The sequence below is a fragment of the Cygnus atratus genome, chromosome 3 (genome assembly GCF_013377495.2).
Source record: "Cygnus atratus isolate AKBS03 ecotype Queensland, Australia chromosome 3, CAtr_DNAZoo_HiC_assembly, whole genome shotgun sequence".
NCBI lineage: Eukaryota > Metazoa > Chordata > Aves > Anseriformes > Anatidae > Cygnus > Cygnus atratus.
The window spans coordinates 26429016-26450913 of NC_066364.1; the positions used below are offsets into that span (position 1 = coordinate 26429016).

Sequence of the window (21898 nt, forward strand, 5' to 3'; positions counted from 1 at the left end):
TTCTTGATCTCCAGCAGGCTCAGTGCCATGACCTCATCCCTGGAGAGCTTAGGGAGCTGCTCTGTCCCTTTGGGATACAACAACTACACACCTATACTTCCAAGGCAGCGATTCAGAGCTGCCATCCCTACCCTTTTCTCTAGCGGTTACAAAATGCACCGAGAATGTCACGTTGGGCACCACCCCTCCTCCAGCCAAGGCAGCCATGCAAGTGCCTACATTGGACTCTTCCCCTCCTTCCTACAGCTGGCAAGTAGAGATGCTTCGATGAGCACCTGTAAAATGCAGATTGCTTCTCTACCCAGGGGTGCTGCGGGGTTCCAAAATGCTCTGAAGTCACCCTCATTTACTTTAACGTTGTGGGAGAGCAATCGCTGGATGAACAGCAGGGAGAGGAGAGATGAAACACGGAAAGGTTACAGCAGAGACCGATGCTGTAACATGGGGTAAATGCATGTGCCTGCTCCCAAACCTGCTGCAGCAGGGCTTATACCCACGCTGCTTGCCCTGTGATAGAAGCTGCGCGTCCCTTCACTGCTGCCTCTCCCAGTCCAGGTACTGCTGGCAGGCAGGAGGTGCCCCTGGTGCAAACGGCTTCAAGAGGTGACTGGGGCTCAATCTGAACCACGCAGCAAAATCTGTCCTTCATACACCCAGCAGCGGCTAAGAAAGAGGTGAAGAGCAGTGCGATTTCTTTCCAAACCCCACCAGCTGCAATCTCACTCAGGATCCCATCAAACTGCACTTTTCCTTTTAGTTCTCAGTGGAATTTCCTGCCCGTTTTCCACAAACACTTGTACAGCTCCTGCGTGCACGTTGGGGGAAATCCTGACACAAGTGGATTTTGATTGATTGATCCATATTTTGAGAATTGTTTTTCAGTTTCGTATAAACCAACTCTGGATTCAACTTCCGTGTCTGCAGAAAGCTCTTGTGAAAACCCGGAAAAAATCATCTTCGTAATACTTGCAATGAGTGTTAGCAGAGAATGTGGATGTCACTGTTACCTACATGCAATCAACTGAACTTCTGCTTCATTTTTAGCACGCTAAGGGACCAATCCTAAACCAGCCTTCCCCTAAAATTCCCAGGTACGGCATTTTCTGGTATATCGACAGTCAGATCTAGATTATTTGGTCTGGCATATTGGCCAAATTTTAAGTGATTTTTCTGATATTATCAAACATTTTGCATTTCTAGGGATTCTGTTACTACAGCACCTACCTAGCTCTTCTGTAGCACTCCTATTTGAAACCACATCCTTGTCAAAAAAACCCACTATTATTAATCCTTTCAAAAGGATCCCTGAATGGCAAAAATATTTCACTGACAAAAAAGTAGCCAAATTACTCTTTATGCCTTTCATACATGGTATATAAATGTCACAGTTTAATATGGAGAAAATAATTGTCACCACACAATAATTACAGATAATTTCATATGATCTGATATGTGCAGTTTAGTGTTTTATTAAACAAATACAGTAGCTAACCAAAATCTGACTGCAGATAATTGGAAATTACATTAAAGTCTATGTTCCTATGGCAATTATTGGTCATTTGAAATAATATATGCCCTAAATCATAATGCAGAAAATGATCTTCCTGTGAAATAAGAAATACAATAGAAATAAAGTTAAGGGACATGTTTATTTCAGAGCTTTCTGCAAGCAAAATTGCTTTGATACAAAATGAGTTCAATGATACAGTGCTACCATCCACTCAAGCAAAAGAAAACCTCACATTTACATGAATGCACTTTATATTGATATTCTCACAGAATAACAGTTCGAATATCCAGAATGTGTCTGGCCTCATTGAAAGCAATGGCACAGAGATGCTGCAAGGTATTGGAGTATCATATCACTGGCGAGTGCTTAATTAACTCTGTGAGTTCTCTGAGAGATGCTGTATAAATAAGGGTACTGTGACTGTGGTTTTGTATTCCTTAGTAGTTCGGACATACATCCTTTAGTGTTTGTTTCGTTAGCTCAAAATGTGTAATTCTGTCTTTTGGCTTTTTAGTTATTCTTTTTTTTTTTCTTTTTTAAAGAAAAATCTTGAGGTATCCTTTACTGTTAACTAATGACATAGTGATAGGCCTATTTTATTCAGGTTGCAGAGACTTACACTGTACATTCAGTACACTGTACATTCGGTAATTATTTTTAGTGTACTTTCTACACATTACTGTGTACAACTGTTAGTTTACATTAGAACTCTTCCCCCTTCTCACAGGATATGGGATAAACAAAAACAAATCTGACAAAAATTATACACAAAATAAGAAGACAAATACACAAATAAGGCCATCTGCAGAATTAAAAATCCACCTCTTGCAATATTTCACAATAATTTCTACATAATATTTTACATCTTATGAACTTAAATACTTAATGCAAAAGAAAAAAAAAAACTTTACGTAGCCAATCTTATTATCTCTTCAAGGACTTGTCCAATTTGCTGGCTAGTGGCCTTCTCTGGGGAGTTGGAATTTTGGAAGGCTTGGCTGATCCTGGCCGAGAACCTGCTCGGGGTGTCGGTCTGCTTGTAGGTGGAACAGTCTCTGACATATCTGAGCATACAGACTGGATTTCTGAAATATCAAAGTCAGATGCATCACTGCCTCGGCGGCTACTTGACCTGCTGCCAGCCTTGCTTCCTGCTCGGCTCCCAGGTCTGCTTGGAGTTCTTCTGGTTTCTAGAAAGAGAAAAGATACCCAGCAGCATTAGGCATAAGGATGCAAAAGGTGTGCAGGCCTTTCCTAGGTCTTTGGCAATCCCAGACAACTCTCATTGCACAAACTAAACTTCAGACCCCTGTCAGATAAGCTAGACAACAATCGAAATTCCTCTTGATATTAACAAACAGCATAAAACAGTACCTCCCACTATATCTCCCCCTAAAAAGAAATAAAAGCGTTCACTAAACAGCTAGGTCCTTTCTTCCTTATGTCATTTTCTCAACAAACTCCAAGAATTAAATATCTTCCGTGAACTCCACGAGTTCAGTATCTGGCATCTTCACGTATTCAGGTTTTCTGAATATATAACTTGGAGATGCAGAAGACAACCCCAGTTTCTAAATGTGTGCTTCCTTTCCTCCCCGCCCCCCCACTTTTTTTTTTTCTCCATCAAAACCATAAAGTTCAAAGCTGCAAGTAAACAAGGGAAGAGTTTACATGTACACATTCTCCCAAACAAAGGACTGAGTAAATGAGCTCTCAGCAAGCCTGCTAAAGTGAAAGCTTGCCCAGGCAATGTGCTGTGAAGAAAAAACCACAACAAAGAATCTTAAACAGAAAAACATTAATGTGGTTTTCCATAATTTTCCAATTCTTATTGGATCTTTTTTGATCTTGACAAATCTGGATCCCTGTATGTGCAAAGAACACCAAGTTAAAACTGAAATCTTAGGTGGCTCATTTTTTCCAATCACCCATAACTTAAAAGACTTGTACTATTTGAACAGGATTTTCCAGTACTGCTCGGTCAGCTCTGAGGAGCTGAAGACCTGAGGGAAAGCCAGTGGTGCTATCTTCTGCTCTAAACACCCAACCCTCCCCCTCACACAGAGCTGCTCTGAGGATCCTGAAAGAGCACAGCGTCACCACTTTCTATTTTTATGTGCTGTTTTAAAAATGTCTATGGGATATTCCATTAATAAGGTCATATACAGCTGCTCGCTGCCGTTCTTCTTTCAAAAGAAATGGACAAGTCATGATGAAATGACCCCTTTGCTCTATCACAGTTGAGCATAACTTGGATACTGTGAAGTGAACCTTTTCTTTTTAAGCAGTACTGCTTCCCTACTTCCTCAGACACACTGAGAGAGCATTGTCAAGAAGCTTTCAGTCACGAATTGTGACGATTACACGAGCCCTGTAAATCCAGGGCTGAATGTACCTGCTGTGCAACCATGTGAGTGGAGGACAATTATCCTGATTACCTGCATCCTTGGCAATACTTATGTGGAGACAGCAGGACTCATCACTCCTTCCCACTCACCTTCCTCACATCCTAACATGACTCATAAGTATTCAGGTAGAAACCAAAGCACGTGATAGATCAAGCTCTAAGGCTGAGACACTCACCTGCAAACTGAGCTCTAACTCTGGTAGCTGCAGTGGACAGGATGCCACTGTCTTCTCCAGAGTGGAAACTCTTCCCTGATAGGTATCCTGGCAGTCTGAGTTTACTTCCTTGAATGGGTGTTCCCTATTGGGGAAAAAAGAGAAAAAAAAGAAAGAAAAAGGTTGTTTCAATTGTCACGATTGAAGATAAGGTCTGGTATCAGGTACGTAGCTTGGAATGTAATCATCTTAACATTCACTGTGAATCTGAAATGCTGGTTTGGTCAGTACGAGCATTATTCATGACGTAAAGTTTTGAACATTCCTTTAGCAGTTAGTTTTTGAAATAGTCTAAACATAAAAAAAGAACACTAACAAGCTGCTTGACAGTAACTTTTTTGTCTTTTCTCTGTGTATTTGAATGCATATATAGAAAGAAAAATACTACCTTCTTACAGTTAGTCAAACACATAAGATTAGTTGATGGTATGTGACTTCAATTAACGAAGACAAGTCGCTGAAGCTTTACGTCTACATTGCTTGAATTTCCACCATTCTGACTCTTGCTATAGGTGGTGAATGCATGTTTCAACTTTATAAATACTTGATGGCAAAACAAAACTACCTGATTTCAAAAAATTTTGCCGCAATACAGAAGAAAATATAAGACTAATTCAAGAAGTCCCTGTTGTCAATACATTGCCTGAAATATCTGTACTCCACAGCTTAACCTTGCCTTTCTCATTTCTGAAATAAAGTGAACCTTGATTTACAACCAGCCCCAAACAAGAAGATTTTTCAGTGCCACAAGAATTAAATCCTCAACTCTTAGATCTCCAAATGCACAAAACATACTCGATAGGAGGTGGAAGAAAACCACAGTATTCATATTAATTTAATCAACAGTAAATATCTGAAATGAAGACACAGTGCAGTGACAAATCTGGCCCTTCAGGTGGCCCAGATCCCAGGACGTGTGCTCCGTGCCTTTGATCCCCAGACAAAGGTGGGGTACTGAAAACCAGGCCCCAGCAGAGTGAGCTGGGAGCTGCCTCGGGCTAAGCACCGAGAGGGGCCCAGCAGGGGCTGCCTGGCAGCTGCTTCTGGCCCTCTGCCAGCGAGGACCACTTCTGGCACGTCTGAAAAGAAAGAGCATATGGATACTACGGAGCAGACCATCTGCTGGCTCCGGCAGCGATGGTCACAATATTAAACTCTCTTTAAAGCCAAGTATAAATGCTTAGCAGGCTGCAAGTGTCCATCCAGCCACACCTTGGAAACCTCTGCTGTACGGAGATTACTGGGGATGATTAACAGAAAGGGAAATCTCATTACCCTGCTGAAGCTGCTGCACTAGGAAAGGCCTTGGGATAGAATCTCTGAGGCAAGAACAAAAAGAGATCAACCTTGTTCTTCAGCTTAGCCCTAAGCCCAAAGCCAATCTATGTGTAAAGCACACAACTGCTCAGAAAACTGAAAACACACAACTGGTCAGAAAACGTTGCAGAATGCCTCAGAAATTCTCTACAACCTACCCCAACCCCACCCATTCCATCTATAATCTTAAACCACAGTGTTTTACATAAATGAAACTCACTGAAACTACTGACAGTTAAAAGAGCACGTGAGAAATATGGTGCTCCCATTTGAAATCAGTGCCATTTGCTTTCGCTTCATGCTAATTCAAAGAATACAAGACACTTTTCCATGTCTGTGAACACTGAATATTTCTCACAAATCTTTGAAGTACCATCAATTAATCTTATAATTTAGTTACCAGCTAAGAGATGAAAATACAAGAATCTATTAGAAGCTGATAATTTTGTGCTATTGTTAATCATTCTAAGCAGCAGTCTTGTGCACTCGAAGTGATGTATACATCCAGACGCCTGCAGTGTGCACAAATAATGCACCCAGTCGCACAGGAGGAAGTGAAAAGTTCATTACGCATCTTTGAGCAAAGCCACGCACAGGTCATGTAAACTTAGCACTGGAAGGTGTCAAATGAGTAGCAACAGACATCAAAGTGCAGACTTGTGAAAAGCAGATACAGCAGAAGTGAGGGCAGTGCAAGCTTCTCCACATTAAGCCCTCTATCTAAACCAGGGCAAGAATAACTCCTACAAGTGAAAAGTCAGTTTGCAGCCTGCTCCAGCTGCAGCCTTTTCACTGGCTGTAATGACACGAGAGAAGACACTGGCTCCAAGCCCATTCAAATTTTTGGTCATTCAGCTTGACTGCCAGCACAACCCTAATTGCTATACTAGCAGTCTCTGTGTAAGTCATGGGCTGGAAATAAGACCAAAGCTCATTTCCTGTAAGTCATCAAATAGCTATCTTATTAGAGCTGGTCGTTGCCCCCCTAAACAAAACTTTCAGCTATTGGAAAGATTTATATATTGCCGTCAGTCTTTTGTGCAGTCTTGTTCAGAGAGATTGGGTAGTTCTCTAGTGGTTTTTGCATGGGAGATAATTTATTAATCTAATTCCTGAAGTTCATGAATATTACAGTACATTACACACTCAAAGTAAACAACTTAAGGAAAGACAACCTGTGAAGTATATGAACAGCTATGATTAATGATTAATAAATTGTAACAGTATGCAATAAACTGGATGAGTATATGTGGAGTATATGTGGTTTCCCTTTCTTTTATAATCATTTGCACTTTAAAAATAAATTAATTGAGGCTGATTTTTTTCTAGAATTCAAAAAGTAACAGAGAACAACAAAAAAAGGAAATAATTTGCAAAGATCTAAAATAAAAATGCATTAATATGCAAGGGATGTTGCAGCACTGAAGCACTGAAACTAGTGGTTGTTAGTGAAGTGACAGTTTTAGTGAAAGATCATTAGACTAGAATCTCTGTCCTTACTGTACCTCTGCAGATGACCCTTGATAGTCTGAGGATTCTGCTGGCTTAGAAGGAGTTGACGTTTTGCTGTTTGTCAACCATGGCTTACCATAGTTGCGTGTTAAATGATGGGGTGTCTGTATGAAACAATGGTAAATCAAAATATGAAGGACAGTAGATGGAAAACAATGTCATGGAGAAGGATACCCAGGCTTTCACAAGCAGATCAAATTTCATAGTAGAAATACAAACTAAGCAGAAAGTGTTGATGAGAAATGTTCTGAAACAAAGAGATGGCAGAGCTTATTTTTTGTATGAAATAATTTTTTTTTTTCTCTTTCAGACCTTATTCCAAAATTTCCAGGTAGCTCATGCAGCACCTTAAATGTAAAGAAACCTTCTGTTCCCGTGTTGCAAACAAACAATAGAGGAAGAAGACTGAAAAGTCTTCTCAGATCCTCCCAGAATATGAAATAAAATTGAGATACTTCTTCCCTATCACCTAGGGAAAGTACCAATATTGTTGGACAACGAAAAATCTATACCCCATTTGTTAGCCCATGCATTTTTGTATGTTTCTTCTTACCTTCGGTGTACTTGTAGCAACTGCTTGTGGGACAGCTGCCTGGCCAGCCTGACTCGACAGAGAAGTAGATCTGTTGGGAGAAGCTCCCCTTGAAGAGGGTCGTGATCGACGGCCTCGTGGTCGGAAAGCTGCCATGCTCTGACTGGCACCGTCTGCCAAAATGAACTTCTCACGCAGCTCCACGTTTGTCCTCCCTTTAGCTGCAGCAAAGAAAGATGTCGATTTAGTCAGATATGAAAACCAGTCGCAAGGTTGCTGATTGTCATGTTTGCCATGCCAATTCCAACACATTTTTACAATAAATAAAATGCATTACTACGCAATGCATTTATTTTGGACACAAAAGAGTTATGTGCAGAACTTGCTTATTCTAATACTTTATGCCAGCAGGAATGAACCACTGTCAAAGGAAGTCAGCGTGATAATGGAATGCTCAACGTGCTAAGTCACTGTTAATCAATCAGCTTTCAATACAGAGACACAACCTGATGAGCAGTTTTGCTAACTCTACAGCTATTCATAATAAATAATACTTGCTTGGATGGCCAGGAGAAATCGCTAAATTCAAATTACAGGAAAGCAGCAAATATATTTATTCAAAACTATGAAATTATGTAGTTTGGCAACATGCAATGGTGAACACAAAATCCAAACTATGAGGTAATTGGTGGCTAAGCACTCACACACACACAAACAGATATGAGAGAACGTTCTGCAAGAATAGATGCAGGAAATGTTAGCATTTAACTGCGTCAATGTGAATGACAATTGGTTTTGAAACACTCTTCAAGCGTGTCAAAAAAAATCAGCTCGCAAAGCACCAGCCCATGTAGAAACACATTAAGCTAAAAATGACAGGTGAGGCTTATTGTTAAAAGTATATATATTAAAAACGTGGGAAGGAAATGAAGAGAAAGGAGAAGAGGAGGAGACAAAGAGAGGGATTTGCCAACCTATAGTAGGCTGAGTGGTAATTGAAGAGTTTGATTCCGAACGTAACATTTTACTCCCGTGATGATGAACTAGAAAAAATGACACAGGACATGGGTCACATTAAAGAAAATCGTTAGCAGGAGAAGAAATCAAGTATAGCAGCTGCATATGCAAGAGACTCAGAGCACCAGGCCAAAGGACAGGACTCAGAGCAAAAGCTGTCTCTCTAAGTGCTCTGAGGTGAGCTCTCAACGTTCTCCTAGGGAAAAGGAAATAGTGCTTGGATAGACTCAACTGCACTCCCCAGTATACTTGTGTAACAAAGGTATTTATCTGCTGACATAAAGAAGCAATATAAGCTAAAACTCTTTTACATAACTAGATCCAATACACTTTAAGCTGTTTATGACAACAGTTCTTTGAAATGCGACTTCTTTGAATACACAAGAAGCTCTTGGTGGAAATGCAGGTTTGCTAGGCCAAGTGCTGAAGGAAAGGTCTGAACCTGCACCACTAAGATCAACGTCCACTTCGCATCACTGACTTCAGCTCAGTCAGGATGATGCTCCAATGTACGACTTCCAGCATCTGACTGATTTTACAGAGATCAGTATTCTTTTACACTCACTGTGTTGACTTACACATCTGCTCATATACTTCCCGTGACATAGAGGCAAAGTACAATAGTAAATACTACAGAGGTACGTAAAATACAAGGTTTGTTAAACAAGAGGGGAAGGAAGGGCCAGTGACTAAAGTACCAAAGGACTCTTTATCTGAGGATAGAGTAATAAAGAAATCCAATAAATTAACTAGATATTAATTATTGTAGCTTTCAGCATCAACCCAAGTAGGAATTACAACAGTCTACCCGTCAATAGACGTGAGAAAAATGTTTGCTATACATCAAAACTGACCAAGTTAACCCCGTCATAAAGCCTGACATTTTGAGAGATATTCATTTTCCACAGCCTTGCATTTTTGATCTAAAAAGCCATAAAGTAAGGATGGCTCTGCAGGCATAAATGACTCTGTAATAGCAGCAGATGCAGAATCAAGTGCTAAATTTCAGTTAGGCATGTGGTCTACCACTAATAAATGTAATATAACTGCTACATTTCTTTAACAAACAATATATGCAATAGGCTGGTAAGCAAAATAACTATTCTTAATACTGCTGAAAAGCTCGCAGATGTCACCAGCCAGTTACAACAGCTCTTTTATGATGCTATGACCAGAAGTTTGATGGGTACCTTTTAAGCCTGTGGACAAAGGTTTCTAGGCCAGAGTGGCGTACAATATCAGCTCTCATGGCATTCTGTCGTAGCTTCTTTTTTGTTTTTACATCCTTGTCTTAACATGGCAATTGATACAAATACAAGTTGCACACCCTCTTAGGGTCTATGTTGAGCTGTTTAGAAATCTCAGCTCCCAAACTGAATTTGTGTCAGACGGCTGGCACTTTATCAAAGTCTGCAGGACAGTTAATCTCTGTCTTCACTACTTTGCTGTTCTCCCCCTCAAACTCATCTGTGCTGTTTTCATGCTGTTACAAACACTGATTGCAATTCTACAGACCCCCTGAGAGGTAAATTGGAGTAAATTTAATGCTGCTACTTAAGAGGATAGAATTACCTAGTTACACCAAGTTAGTTCAGTCTGAATGCTGTAATTTCAATATTCTCTGCAATTTTACCATTTTGGCTATTATTTAACTTACATCTGTTCCATTACCTTCAGAAATGGCTTCTTTCTTATCTCCCCTTATTCCTCCAAGACTGGTACCAGACAGCCTACTTTCCCACTACAGAAGCAGGTTTTCCAACAAACTAAGACACCATTAAGTTTCTGAGTACTAGTACAACAACCCATTCGATACAATGCCCTGGAGTGTTTGGTGATAGAGCACTCCCTGCTTCCTCAGAACACAAGGTTCTCCTGATCAGAGCAACTTCTACTTGCTGTGTAGAGTGCTCAGGGCTCTGATAAGTGGTGCTGGGGAGAACACCAACGAGAAGAGAGGGCTACAAAGGCAGAGCCTAAAAGTGTGGGTGCAGCCACCAGCCAGAGCCGTTTTTTGTTGTCGTATTCTTTTTGATTCAACTGCCTTATTTTGATTTATGGCCTTAACATTTGTCTCTTGCTGAGAAGCTTTAATTGGATGTTTCTGTGTGTTATTTCTGCCAAGTCATACAAGCAGCTTACAAGCATAAACTCTACTTGGGCTAGGCTCAATTCTTAATTACATCACTCTAACACTGGGGAACTGCACCAAAGACACCACAGTTATTCTAGACACACATCAGTGCAAGTGAAGAGATCTTAACCATGGGATTTAAAGTTTACAAAAACAGATCATTATGGGACGTTTAGTGAGATGTTGTTTACAGAACTGGCATTTTATACAATTCAATCTCCTTGAGACAATGACTGGTGGCTGTATCCGAATAATTATCTGCATGTCCATTTCAACAGTTTTGTTACATACCCCTGCAAGGATCATTTTTCACTAAGAACTCATCAAGTGCCATCCAGCCACCTCCAACACGCACCATGACCGTACTTCTTAGGATACGAACAAGGCGTAGTTGTTGAGAGTCACCAAACTGCAAGAAAACCAAACAACAATCTCAGGATCTCAGTCGTTCAGATACAGTTCAATGCTGATAGGTTAAAAATCAGACACTTTAAAAAGTTTATTTTGATATTTGATTATTAGTAAATGCCAAAAATTCAAGGTTTATTTATGCAGATTATTAAAGCTGTTAAGGTTTCAAATCAGATGCTGCTGCGTTAATCCAAAGGAGACGGCAAGGTGGTAAGAAAAGAATCTCTGGTTTTATTTTATGCTTGATTCTCAAATGTCTGATTTCATACAGGAAGCACAATTAGTAACATCTTATTTAATTGGTTACAACCTGCATTTGTGCAAATTAACAAAGACCTATTTGTGTTATTTTATTGTTAAAATCTTAAGCAAACTCTTCTGCAACAGTCTAGTTTTTAATGATATCAGCTGAAAGGAAGGCAGTATCACTTGAAATGATCAGTACATGGGCTGGGAATCCAATGCATTGTGAGCGTTGCACTGTTCCATCAATTGACTCGTTATAGGGATTTTTTCAGGTATAGCATCGACACTGCTCACCTATAGCTAGCTACATGTGAGGAAGGGAACATTAAAGGAGCACTGAGTCATCTTTAGGTATCACAACTGTCCTTGGCTATAAACTCTCAGTCCTCTGTCTGCACATCAAGGTTGTTCACAGTTCAGGGATGTACAAAAAGCCCATTCCATACTATCTCTTGTACTAGCTGATTCTTCCTTTGGGCTGATGGCCAGGCCTAAGGTATGTCCTGCTCTTTAAACCCGTATACCAAACCTGTATGCAGTATCGCAGTTCAAATCTGAATCAAAGAAAGTGTCCAAAATGTTGACCCCACAATCTCACGAAAATTAACCAGAAGAATTCAGTATTTTTTAGCCAACACCACTAAAACATTTCTTTTGGTATCAGATCATCAGGCCAAGTGTAGTGCTCTCACACGCAAACATGCAGCGTTCTCACTGAAACCAACAGGAGACAACTACACATTTTTGGGACAACCTTTGACCCTCAGAGAAGGCTGCCGCGTAGTTCAACTGTACCTACTTGCTCCAATAAGGAGACTGAAATTCTTTAAAATGTAAATTACAAAGATGTACTCTCTACTTGTTAAATGACTTCAGTTGTTTGGTACTACTTAAGCCAAGGAGAGGGAATAAGTTTAAAGGAATATTACTTTTAGGAACCAAACAAAAGCAAACTTTCTGTTTAATTCGATAACAAAAAAATTTGTTATAAATAAGAACATTCAAATGATAATTATCTGTAAAGGCTTTTTAATAATTAATTCAATATCTGCATAACAAAGAATTGTTTTAAAAATAAAGATTAAAGAAGAAATGGCATCCAAATTGATAATGTTTACTTTCATTGGCTTGTTTCTAAAGAGAGTATTTTCTAGTGGTTCTAAAAATCCTTTTCCTTTTCCATTCTCTTTTTCCCTTTTCAAATTAATTCTTCATTTAGTCCCTATCAGGCAACTGTACCAAGGGTCAGATGCCACATCCTTTGGAAATTGCCTAGGCTGTAATTAATTCAGACAGTGGGACTTCTGGAGAATACCAGAGGTGTCTCTCAAGGCATTTTTCCTAATAGTAACTCAGTCTATTTTCTTCTCAAAACAGCCTGGACACCAACTTTCCTTGAACAATATTTAGCATCATTTCACGTAACTGAAAATCAGAGGTAAAAAAACACGAGGATAAAAACTTAAAGGAAGTCAAGTTTAAGCTACAAAAACCCCTACTCTTGATAGTAGCCATATAACATCACTGCCACTAGAGAAATCTTGGCCAACTTGCGGTAGGTGCTTTTCACTGTAACACTACTTTGCACCAGTAAGAGTTAGATGCTCTCAAAAAATGCTGTATTTTTCTCAGTTCTGAGAATACAGATGGCAGATAGAGGATTAACATAATTTCAAATAATCTTTTCAAATCAAGGCATGTTCTGTATGTGGAAAACATTTTAAAGAATTACTTAGATATATTGCTTGAGGCACGTGGTAAGACTATCCACCGCTCTTTGTGCTTTCTTCCGTACTTCAACAAGCTTTGTCAATAAATAAGAATGCAACTAAGTTTTCTCAGCATCTCTAGATTTTAAATGACTAATGCTTTTAACACTAGGATATTCAGAATGGATTCCACACAGTATTACCTTAATAAAAACATAAAGAAGAGTCTAATGAGAGCAGATACTGAGTGCCTAAGGTATTTCCATTATTACCAGGCAAAGATGATTTAACAGTTTAAGAAGCTGTGTGTCAGTATGTGCCACAGGAGTAAGCACCAGTTAGTGCTCCCCCCCACACTGTACATATAGTGCCACTGCAACCTGACTCACTGATCACTCAACTGACAAGAAGTATTCTTAAAAATAGGCCCAATCATTGTAGATTTGCTCTTTGAAAACACTTTGCAAAAGGGAATAGCCTAAACTGGAATAGCAAGCTTATTTTGCCAGTTTCCAAAATATGTATTTAATAATTCACTTGCGTTAGTTTACAATATACCAGCAATCAATTAGGTTCTTAATCAGTCTGCTTGATTGCACAGGGGTTTTATTAAAAATGAAAGCACTTTTCACCTTGAGTTGCGATAAATAACTGATATCATAGTGGCATATGTGCTTACTGTGAATGGCTTTTAATCTGATAGCCTAAAAAAACAAAACAGAGAATTTTGAGGCATTCCACTGTAAAACTGGAAACTGATGAAATAATGTTATTCTAAACTTGCAGTTTAAAAGCCCAAGATTTTTAATACTTGAATTACTGGTAAGGACCATTATCTGGTTCCTTTAAAAGTAATCTCCTTAAAAAGGAAAATGGCCAAGGAAAGCAGATGGGGGGTGCTGAACAGAAGAGATCCTCTGACAAGGAATGATCCATAGCATCTAAAGAAATACCACAGCTGACCAGCAATGAAGTAGCTGAAGATGAAAGGATGAGAAGACTGACCATTGCAAGCTTAAATCACTATGCGTTAGAGGAAGGGGGAGGGGGGAAAGAAACTTCATAACACATTCCACTGGTTTATACCTGATTTCCCAGGAAGAACTGATAAGAAATGAAAAATGGAAGAAAGACACGATTAGTTTACAGGAAATTCTCTACATGACTCTAGAACACATGCAAACGAACACATTAGACATTCTAAATAAAGTTTCTAGTTCAGAGATGAGCAGGTAGCTAGCTATCCGGAGACTGAATACTGAAGAATATTCAAGGCCTTTGTTTCCTTCCCACTGCTGTTTCTGTGGTCTTTTAAAAATCACCTGCAAGCATTTTAGTATTTCTTAGCCAAATATTGCATCTTTCATCTGAAATTGTTCTGGTTATTGAATCTAGGGGTAGCAGATCTTTCTCTACAATGTGATACTTTTTTACTGTGATCTAAAATTGTTCAGTAGATATCTAACAGATTTCTTGTACTTCTTCAGACGTACAGTGTGCTCCGATAAAATGACAAGGGAGGGTAAAAGTGATCAAACACACTTTTGTTAAAGATTTTTGAAGTACAACACAATACCACAGGAAAATATCAGTCACTATTTTTATGACACTAATAGAAAACCAGCTACAGCGTAAACACTTTGGGTATCCAGACAAAAAGTTTGCACTTTCAGGAGCTGTCGTATGTATGTATATACATGTATGCAGAAATTCCCATACATTGAAAATAGTTTCTGTAGTTTCAGTGAAAAATACATATATGAAGCAGCATTTTCCGTATTTTTAGCCTATATGTTCTAATAAGAAAGAATCACATAAAATTGAGACAAACTTACAGTAAGAAAACATATAATTGTCATACAAAATTCCTTTATATGAATATAGTTTATATCCTTGCAGAACCATATCATAGGAAGAATCTTTAAGCTGAAAAAACTAAGAAGGTTCTTAGGAGACTTACCCTGTACTTGTTATCGCCAATCTGTTCCACTTGAAACCGTTTTGCACATTTACATTTAGCTACCTGCCTTGTAACCTGAAAAAGAACACCACTGGATGATTATTTTACCACTAATGTCACATTTTCAAATGATTTATATAACTGGTAAACTTCAAATTATATGGGGGGGAAGGGAAGAAATCAAATTAATTCTTAATGAATGTGACTCCATTAGAATAGACTGCAATCTATGAAAACAGAGAATGTACCTCATCTTCAATTTTGTCAGCATCTGTGAGAGGCTTGTAAGCATCCTTGTTTGGATGAAGAGCTGCTACAAACTCGTAATAGTCAATATACCCATCACCATCTCTATCAAAAATATCTGCAACAGCACTCATTTCAAGTCGGCTTGTTGGGAATTCTGTAATACAAAAACAACAACATAGATAAATTGGCTTTTCTATTCCAGTACAATGAATGGCTTTATCAAAAATCTTAACAGGTTTTCAGGTATTAGGTGACTTTCAAAAGAATAAAGGATTTTTTGCGAAAAAAGGCAGGATCTCCAATAGATTTTGGCTAAAAATGAATAGCATAGTCTGCCTTAAAGACAGAAACAGAAGAGAGTGCACAGATTAAACTACGCACTTCAACATTTCGACCTTCGAAGTGCATATAATACCCATAGATTAACAAGATAACCTGTTAGTGAGGAAAGGTCGAACGAGAATTTCAATGATAATTAAATTTGGGATGCAAGGCCTTCCCACTTCAGAAACATGCATAGTGTGTTGTGAAATCCTTCTTTAGATCAAGTTCACAGCAACAGATTATTAATCCATACAGAGATTCTCTATGAAATGGTCAAGAAAAATTTTAAGTTGGTAAACAGGAATTAAATCATGAGTATTTAGCAGAAACAAGATTGTATCAACTGAGTTAAGTAAGTAAACTGTTTAACCTCTTGGTCGTATCAGGTTTTTCCCCTCAACTTCTGGCAATCCATGCAAAACATCAAAAAGCACACATCAGGACAGTATTAGCGCATTTACCAAAGCAGGGAAAAAATGCATCTACTGCTGTATTCTCCTACCACATAACTTTAATGTGAGATGTTAAAAGCAGCCCAATTCTGAATCTTCACTGCTCAAAGCAAAAAGTCCCCATGATTTGAAGATAAAGGATAACGTTGAGTAGTAGCTCCTTATCTGTTATGAGTCAGGCATATGAACATGGCCATGGTTCATAGAAACACTAGTTTCAGAAATTACACGGTTTCCTTCCGTAATTGAAGCTATTCCATGTTGGCAAGTACTTTAATAAAAGTCATAAAATCACACGAACTGGTTTTGAAGTTATCTGTAGGTTTTATGAGGTATGTTTTACTATTCTGAATAATCAATGAAAAGTAACTATCTGTTCAAGATAGTTCAAGTAATCTGTTCAAGTAGCTAGTGCATTGTGGAAACGATTGTCAGAGTCCAATAAACCAGTAAATATTAATTAACCAATAGTATAAATGTGCCATTTGTAATCTGATTAAGAGAGAAGATTCCCTAGAACTTGAGTTTCTACAATCTAAAAATATTTTCAAGTAAAATAATTATAGTTTAAATTAATCATACCTAATGACTTCAAAAAGGAATCCTGACCTTCTGACATGATCAACCCCATAGTGTACACCATACAGACAATAAGTTTTAATTAGATGTTTCTTCTAAGTTCATCTTTAAATTAATTTCAAAACTTACTTGAAGAAAGAATTCCATCAATAAATTCCTGTCTCGTTATCTTTCCATCCTGATCTTTATCAATCCTTCTAAAGAAGTCCATCACACGAGACTTCTTATGGTTCATCCATCGCATGTACTTTTTCCTCCAAATATCAAAATCAAAGTTGGCAAATTCTCTCAGCTTCATTAAAAAAAAAAAGAGAGAGAGAAAACTTCTTACAGTTGAAATCAATTAATTCAGAAAAACAAGGAGAGAGAGAGAGACCATCTGCGTTCTTTTAGTTAGTTATTTAAAATGTTAGTGTAGGTCCTCAAAAATCTTACCTCCTCACATTTAAAATGAGAATGACAATCTTTAAAGCATGTGTCAATGTTTTCAGTTAGCTGTATCATGCAACAAATACGGATGGTTTAAAGTATTGCCAATTTAACCCAGGTTAAACAAAATTATACAAAGAATATGTGCATTCTGTGTAGTCCATTGCTGACCTCTTCAAGTCTGTCCAAAGCATCATTAAGTTTTCTTCTTCTTTCCAAGGCCAGAAGCCAGACTTGCTGCCATTTGCTGACTAAAAGGTTTACCCGTGGATTTTTGGTTTCAATTTGTGCCTGGGCTGCTGACGGATATATGCCTGGTGTGGGGGAACGCTTTCCTGTTGAAACACGATAAAAAGTGTAAGTCTTACCCAGTTAAAACAAAACAAACATTCACACAAAGGGTACTTGACCCTCCTAAAACCACTCCTCCTTGCCACAAATAACGAGCCCAAATCCTGATATGATTCCAGCTAATGAGGTTTTCTTTAACATTGCTGGGGAAGGACCAGGGTGGTTTAAGTATTCAGCTTTTCTCTAGCCCATAGCAACTAGTAGTTGCTGCACTACTGAAACTGCACAGACTAAATAAATTTTTTGCAAATCCTTTACAGAGATCTGCAAAGTAATCAAGCTATTTTTTGAAGTAGGTTCCATATAGGTACAGGCAAATATAAAATGCAAAGGGTAAGTATATCTAAAAATACAAAAACCAATTTCCTCATTTGAAGATTTGTTCTCCATTCAACTCCACTGAACAGAAGACTTTCTACTTAGTTCCATATAATTTCACAGACATTAAAAACAAAATTTTGTCTACCTTTATGTAAAATAATTTGTTTGCACTTTTAAATAATAGTAGGTTGGCAAAGACTCGCTGTGTGCACGCTCTTGGAAGTTTACAGGAAAGTCTGAACACTATAAAAATAAATACTCAAGAAGTATAGAGCAAAATTTAAAAACAGAAGTGTGCTATGAGAAGTTCCCTCACAGTGAAAAATACAAGGTAATTAGAAAAATCCACCCTATTTCATTAGAATGTTCCATTGCTAATCAAACTTATTAGGTTATTAGTAATCAGTTATCTTTGTAGACAGAGCGATGGTGTATATGACCTGCCCCAAAACACTTCATTACTTACTTCCTGCTCTCCCCTTATCAAGGACAGGAATATGAGATTGTACAGGAGTGGGTTCAAGTGCCTTTCTTTTATAGGTCTTTGTAACTTTATCCACATCAGGTTGTTTTCTGGTCATTTCCTCCATGAATGTCTGCAATCAGATAGAGGTGGTTTTAATTAACAATACACAGAAGTGACCACAAGAATGTAAAACACATACAAGAGCAGAACACCAAAGTTACAACAACAGCACAGAAAGACTCTAATAATGCAACCGAACAAAAAAGACGGATAAAATAGAGGTTTTGTAGGTAAAAAATAATAATAACAAAAAAACAGCAGTGTTAGGACCGCTATGCCCTGTCTGTTAAAGGAAGTCTAAATCTATAAACAGTTTGTCAAACTGTGTATAGTGAGATGGTGTACAACACTTTTAACTCAGGAGTACTCCTCTACTGTCCAGACTGCAGCTCACATAAGTGAGATACTGCTGTGCCTAAGCTGGGCTAAGCTTACAAGTATTCACTGCACCAGCAGCATGCTCTTCATAAATGTATTTTAGATAACCAATCAGTAAAGCCACACAGCAACACTACTCCTAAGCCAGCAGCACTATCACATATTTCACATGGTTACTACTATCCTTGTTCTTAGAAGGAGTTATAAGTTTGCTTTTGGAACAATACAGCACTAAATTTTTTATTGGTTGTTTTCTCACATCTGTGTTGAATAAGCTCCAAGCATATAGTATGTGTAGTGAAGACTCAACTGAGTGTTTGAAAAATGATTCAGTGATTAAGAGAGAAAACAGCTAAGGAGATTTGCACTTAATTATGAAGGCTAGCTGAACAAGAGCATCTGTTTGAATGTGTAGGACGAACGTGTAGGACATATATGTCACTTAACATGCCTTACCTGATGTTCAGCTATAAGTGCTTTAACTTCCTCGATCTCCTGGGGGATAACCTCTTTATCTTTTTCAGTGAGTGTAGTCTCTGCCCACTGCAACCAGGACAGCAAAGCTTCCAGCAGTTCCTGGTTAGCAATAAGTCCAGCCAGAGCTCCTGCCAGTCTTTGCTGATGTTGTTTAGCCCATGCTAATACCTTGATACAAGAACCAACACATCAATATCTGCACATCTGAAATTCTTCAAAATGTATTTAAAATTGCCCTGCTAACCGTAAACTCAAAGCTTCCTCCCAGTGCTGCTGATATTTCAATATCAAAGGTGCTAGGTGTAGTGGCTGACCACTAAATGTGCTAGGCAACTAGAATTTCCAGTTCAACCACATTTTTGCACGAATACTGAGGTCTATGTATGGAAATAACATGCAGGAAATAACACATTCTGGTAACAGACTAAGAACTTGATCAAACCATACTTATAAGTTGGTAAATCATATCGGATCTGGGGTCTGTCTTCCTCGTGAACACTCCTGAAGCCATACTTTGCTAGCAGCAGTATTTATAAAGTTTTTCTTTAAACTTAATGAACACACAAAAATGTACTTTAGCAACTAAGAGTTTGGTGCACCCTCTGAGACTTACTTGTAGCCACTTGAATGATTTGGAAATCTCCTAGATTAAGAACATGCTGTATTCAAATCCTCCTTTAATGCAATTAGAAAATGCTTCAAGTTTGCCTTGTATTTTTTTTCCCTTTGTAACTTTTAGATTTCTCTTCTCAGATAGGAAGTGTCAGGCACTATTTAATTTAATACATACAAACAAAGGAGCTTGACCATCTGCTTTAATTCTTAAAGGCCTATAAGTTTTAAAATAAAACCTGGGGAAGTATGGTATTCACATTCATCATTGTGGGTATTTTAAATGTTTAGTTCTTAACAGCTGGATCATTTCCTCCCAGTACAACTACCATGTTAGTAGTCAGCTATGTTCCAATCAAAGATGAACTGTTGCAAAGAAGATGGCTTGAGATAGTACTGACCTCTTCAAACCTGGCTCTGATGATTGTTATCCAGTGCTTAATGGTGGTGATGGAGTCTGGGTGGCAGATAGCCAGGATAGCTTCTCCCATACCTGTTGCTTTATTCAGTTCTGCCTTTTTCTCTTCCAGTTTCTTCATAAACTCCTAAATCAGAAGTAACAGTTTCAATTAGGTGTTGGCAAAAGTTGAACGAGAAATCTGAATAAATTCTGCATAATCTGAAAGGCTCTGGATCAATCAAAGCCTGAACAGATTCAACAGACAAGAGAAAGAAGAAAAAAAAAAAGTTTCGTTTCTTTGAGAAAAATTAAAAATTGCTCCAAAAGCCTATTCCACACAAAGTATTAAATGAAGCTTTAAAATCTTTACCCCATCTTGCCACTCCACCATACTGTAAGTACTTGAAATACACATGCCCTTATTAAAAAAGAAAGAAAATCACGGCACTTCAGAAGTGCTGTAAATCAGCCATGCAACGGTTAGAATCATTACTGGCAACATTTCAGAAGACTTAGTTTGTCTGTCAGTTACAGTAATTCTTGATAATAAACTATCAGGCTCCTAACAGAGGCTGGAAATGTCCAACTATAATTACATGCTCAGACAAGATGACAGAGGACTTCAGGAGCAGCTATACTAACACAAATATGAAAAACTCAGCAGCCAAAGGGGAGAGACAGAGAGAACAGAGACAGGGACTGTTAATTAACCAGCTGTTTTCAGAGGTTCTGCCATGTGGGAAAAATCTTGTAAAAGCAAAAGGATGTTTACAGCTCTGACCATCCAAGTTCATAGCCATTGATGTTCCAAGGAAGTCTGGCAGAAGAAAGGGTGGCAAGATCAGAACTGAAGTGAGGGGGGAAAAAAAAAAAAAAACTGAAACGTTTTCCATCCTTTCTATAGTTCACTTTTTTCTTATTATTACTACAGTGGTTTTACAATTCTGCCTACTTTGTTATGTCTAAACATTGCGTAAGTTTGCATGTCTTTGTGAGCACTGAAACTGCCAACTACTCTCAGTGCCTGTTGGAATTGTTCTTATTTATATTTTAAGATCTTTAATTAGGCTACAGAATAGAAGCATGTCTCTGAAAGTTTAACTTAACTCTCTTTCTCTCCCCCACTATGGGTTATTTTAGATTCCAGAAATTAATGATCAACCAAGGCAGATCTTAGAAAATTCAAAGTCACCAGAACATTGTAAAAACTGCTTCTGCAAGTCATAATTACATTATCCTCTGCCACTACAAATTAACTATGAAAATATCATGAAATAAAAGTGTAAAAAAATCTCTTGTACCTTGTTCTAAATGCCTGGAATAGGTAGGCTGTGTATACAGGGATTCATTACTAAGTAATTTTGAGTTAAGTTTAATGTCAGAGTTTAAGACTCAATCACAATAGCAGTCCTCTCATAAAACGCCGTGAGTTCTTACAGTATTTCAGCTCAAAATGGTTTTGAAAAAGTTGAGGTGGGCTGTCGTGACAGATTACCAAAATAAACAAGGGCCAGGAGGAAAGCAGGCAATAGCAACACTTGTTTTCCCTGCACAATTCAATCTCACAATCTGCAACACACGTTAAGCTCTCCCTTGGTAAAGGATACCAATTGTATCGAACTCTGTGGCAGTCCAGTGATACAGACACATTTACAGGAGAGGAGATGGGATCCTCCTTACTAACTAATGCAGGGCATTACCTCGCTACACCTTTCAGTCCCTGGAGACAATGGTGAGTGATTTATCTCACCGGCTGAGATAAGTAGAAATCATTAAATCATTTGCAGTGTTCAAGGAAAAAAACAAACACCACCAAGTAATGGGCATAAA

General features: G+C 38.3%; 1 protein-coding gene across 18 annotated transcripts in view; it reads right to left on the reverse strand.

The window, feature by feature from the left end:
* Positions 1-1451: 1451 nt before the first annotated feature.
* The window catches only part of DST (dystonin), a 301653-nt gene continuing 281206 nt past the window's right edge, over positions 1452-21898 (reverse strand). For 13 of the 18 annotated variants that reach the window (XM_035542995.2, XM_035542999.2, XM_035542998.2 and 10 more), the window contains 13 exons: positions 20070-20213; positions 19036-19224; positions 18142-18271; positions 17175-17338; positions 16704-16866; positions 15219-15373; positions 14971-15045; positions 14097-14114; positions 10936-11053; positions 7515-7714; positions 6955-7065; positions 4094-4217; positions 1452-2700 (listed from right to left, as the gene is read on the reverse strand). In XM_035542995.2, the coding sequence (XP_035398888.1) occupies positions 2435-2700; positions 4094-4217; positions 6955-7065; positions 7515-7714; positions 10936-11053; positions 14097-14114; positions 14971-15045; positions 15219-15373; positions 16704-16866; positions 17175-17338; positions 18142-18271; positions 19036-19224; positions 20070-20213 (1857 nt within the window). In that variant the 3' untranslated portion in view covers positions 1452-2434. The remainder of the gene's footprint in view (positions 2701-4093; positions 4218-6954; positions 7066-7514; positions 7715-10935; positions 11054-14096; positions 14115-14970; positions 15046-15218; positions 15374-16703; positions 16867-17174; positions 17339-18141; positions 18272-19035; positions 19225-20069; positions 20214-21898) is intronic. The other 5 variants (XM_035542994.2, XM_050709733.1, XM_050709735.1 and 2 more) reach the window with 2 other exon arrangements.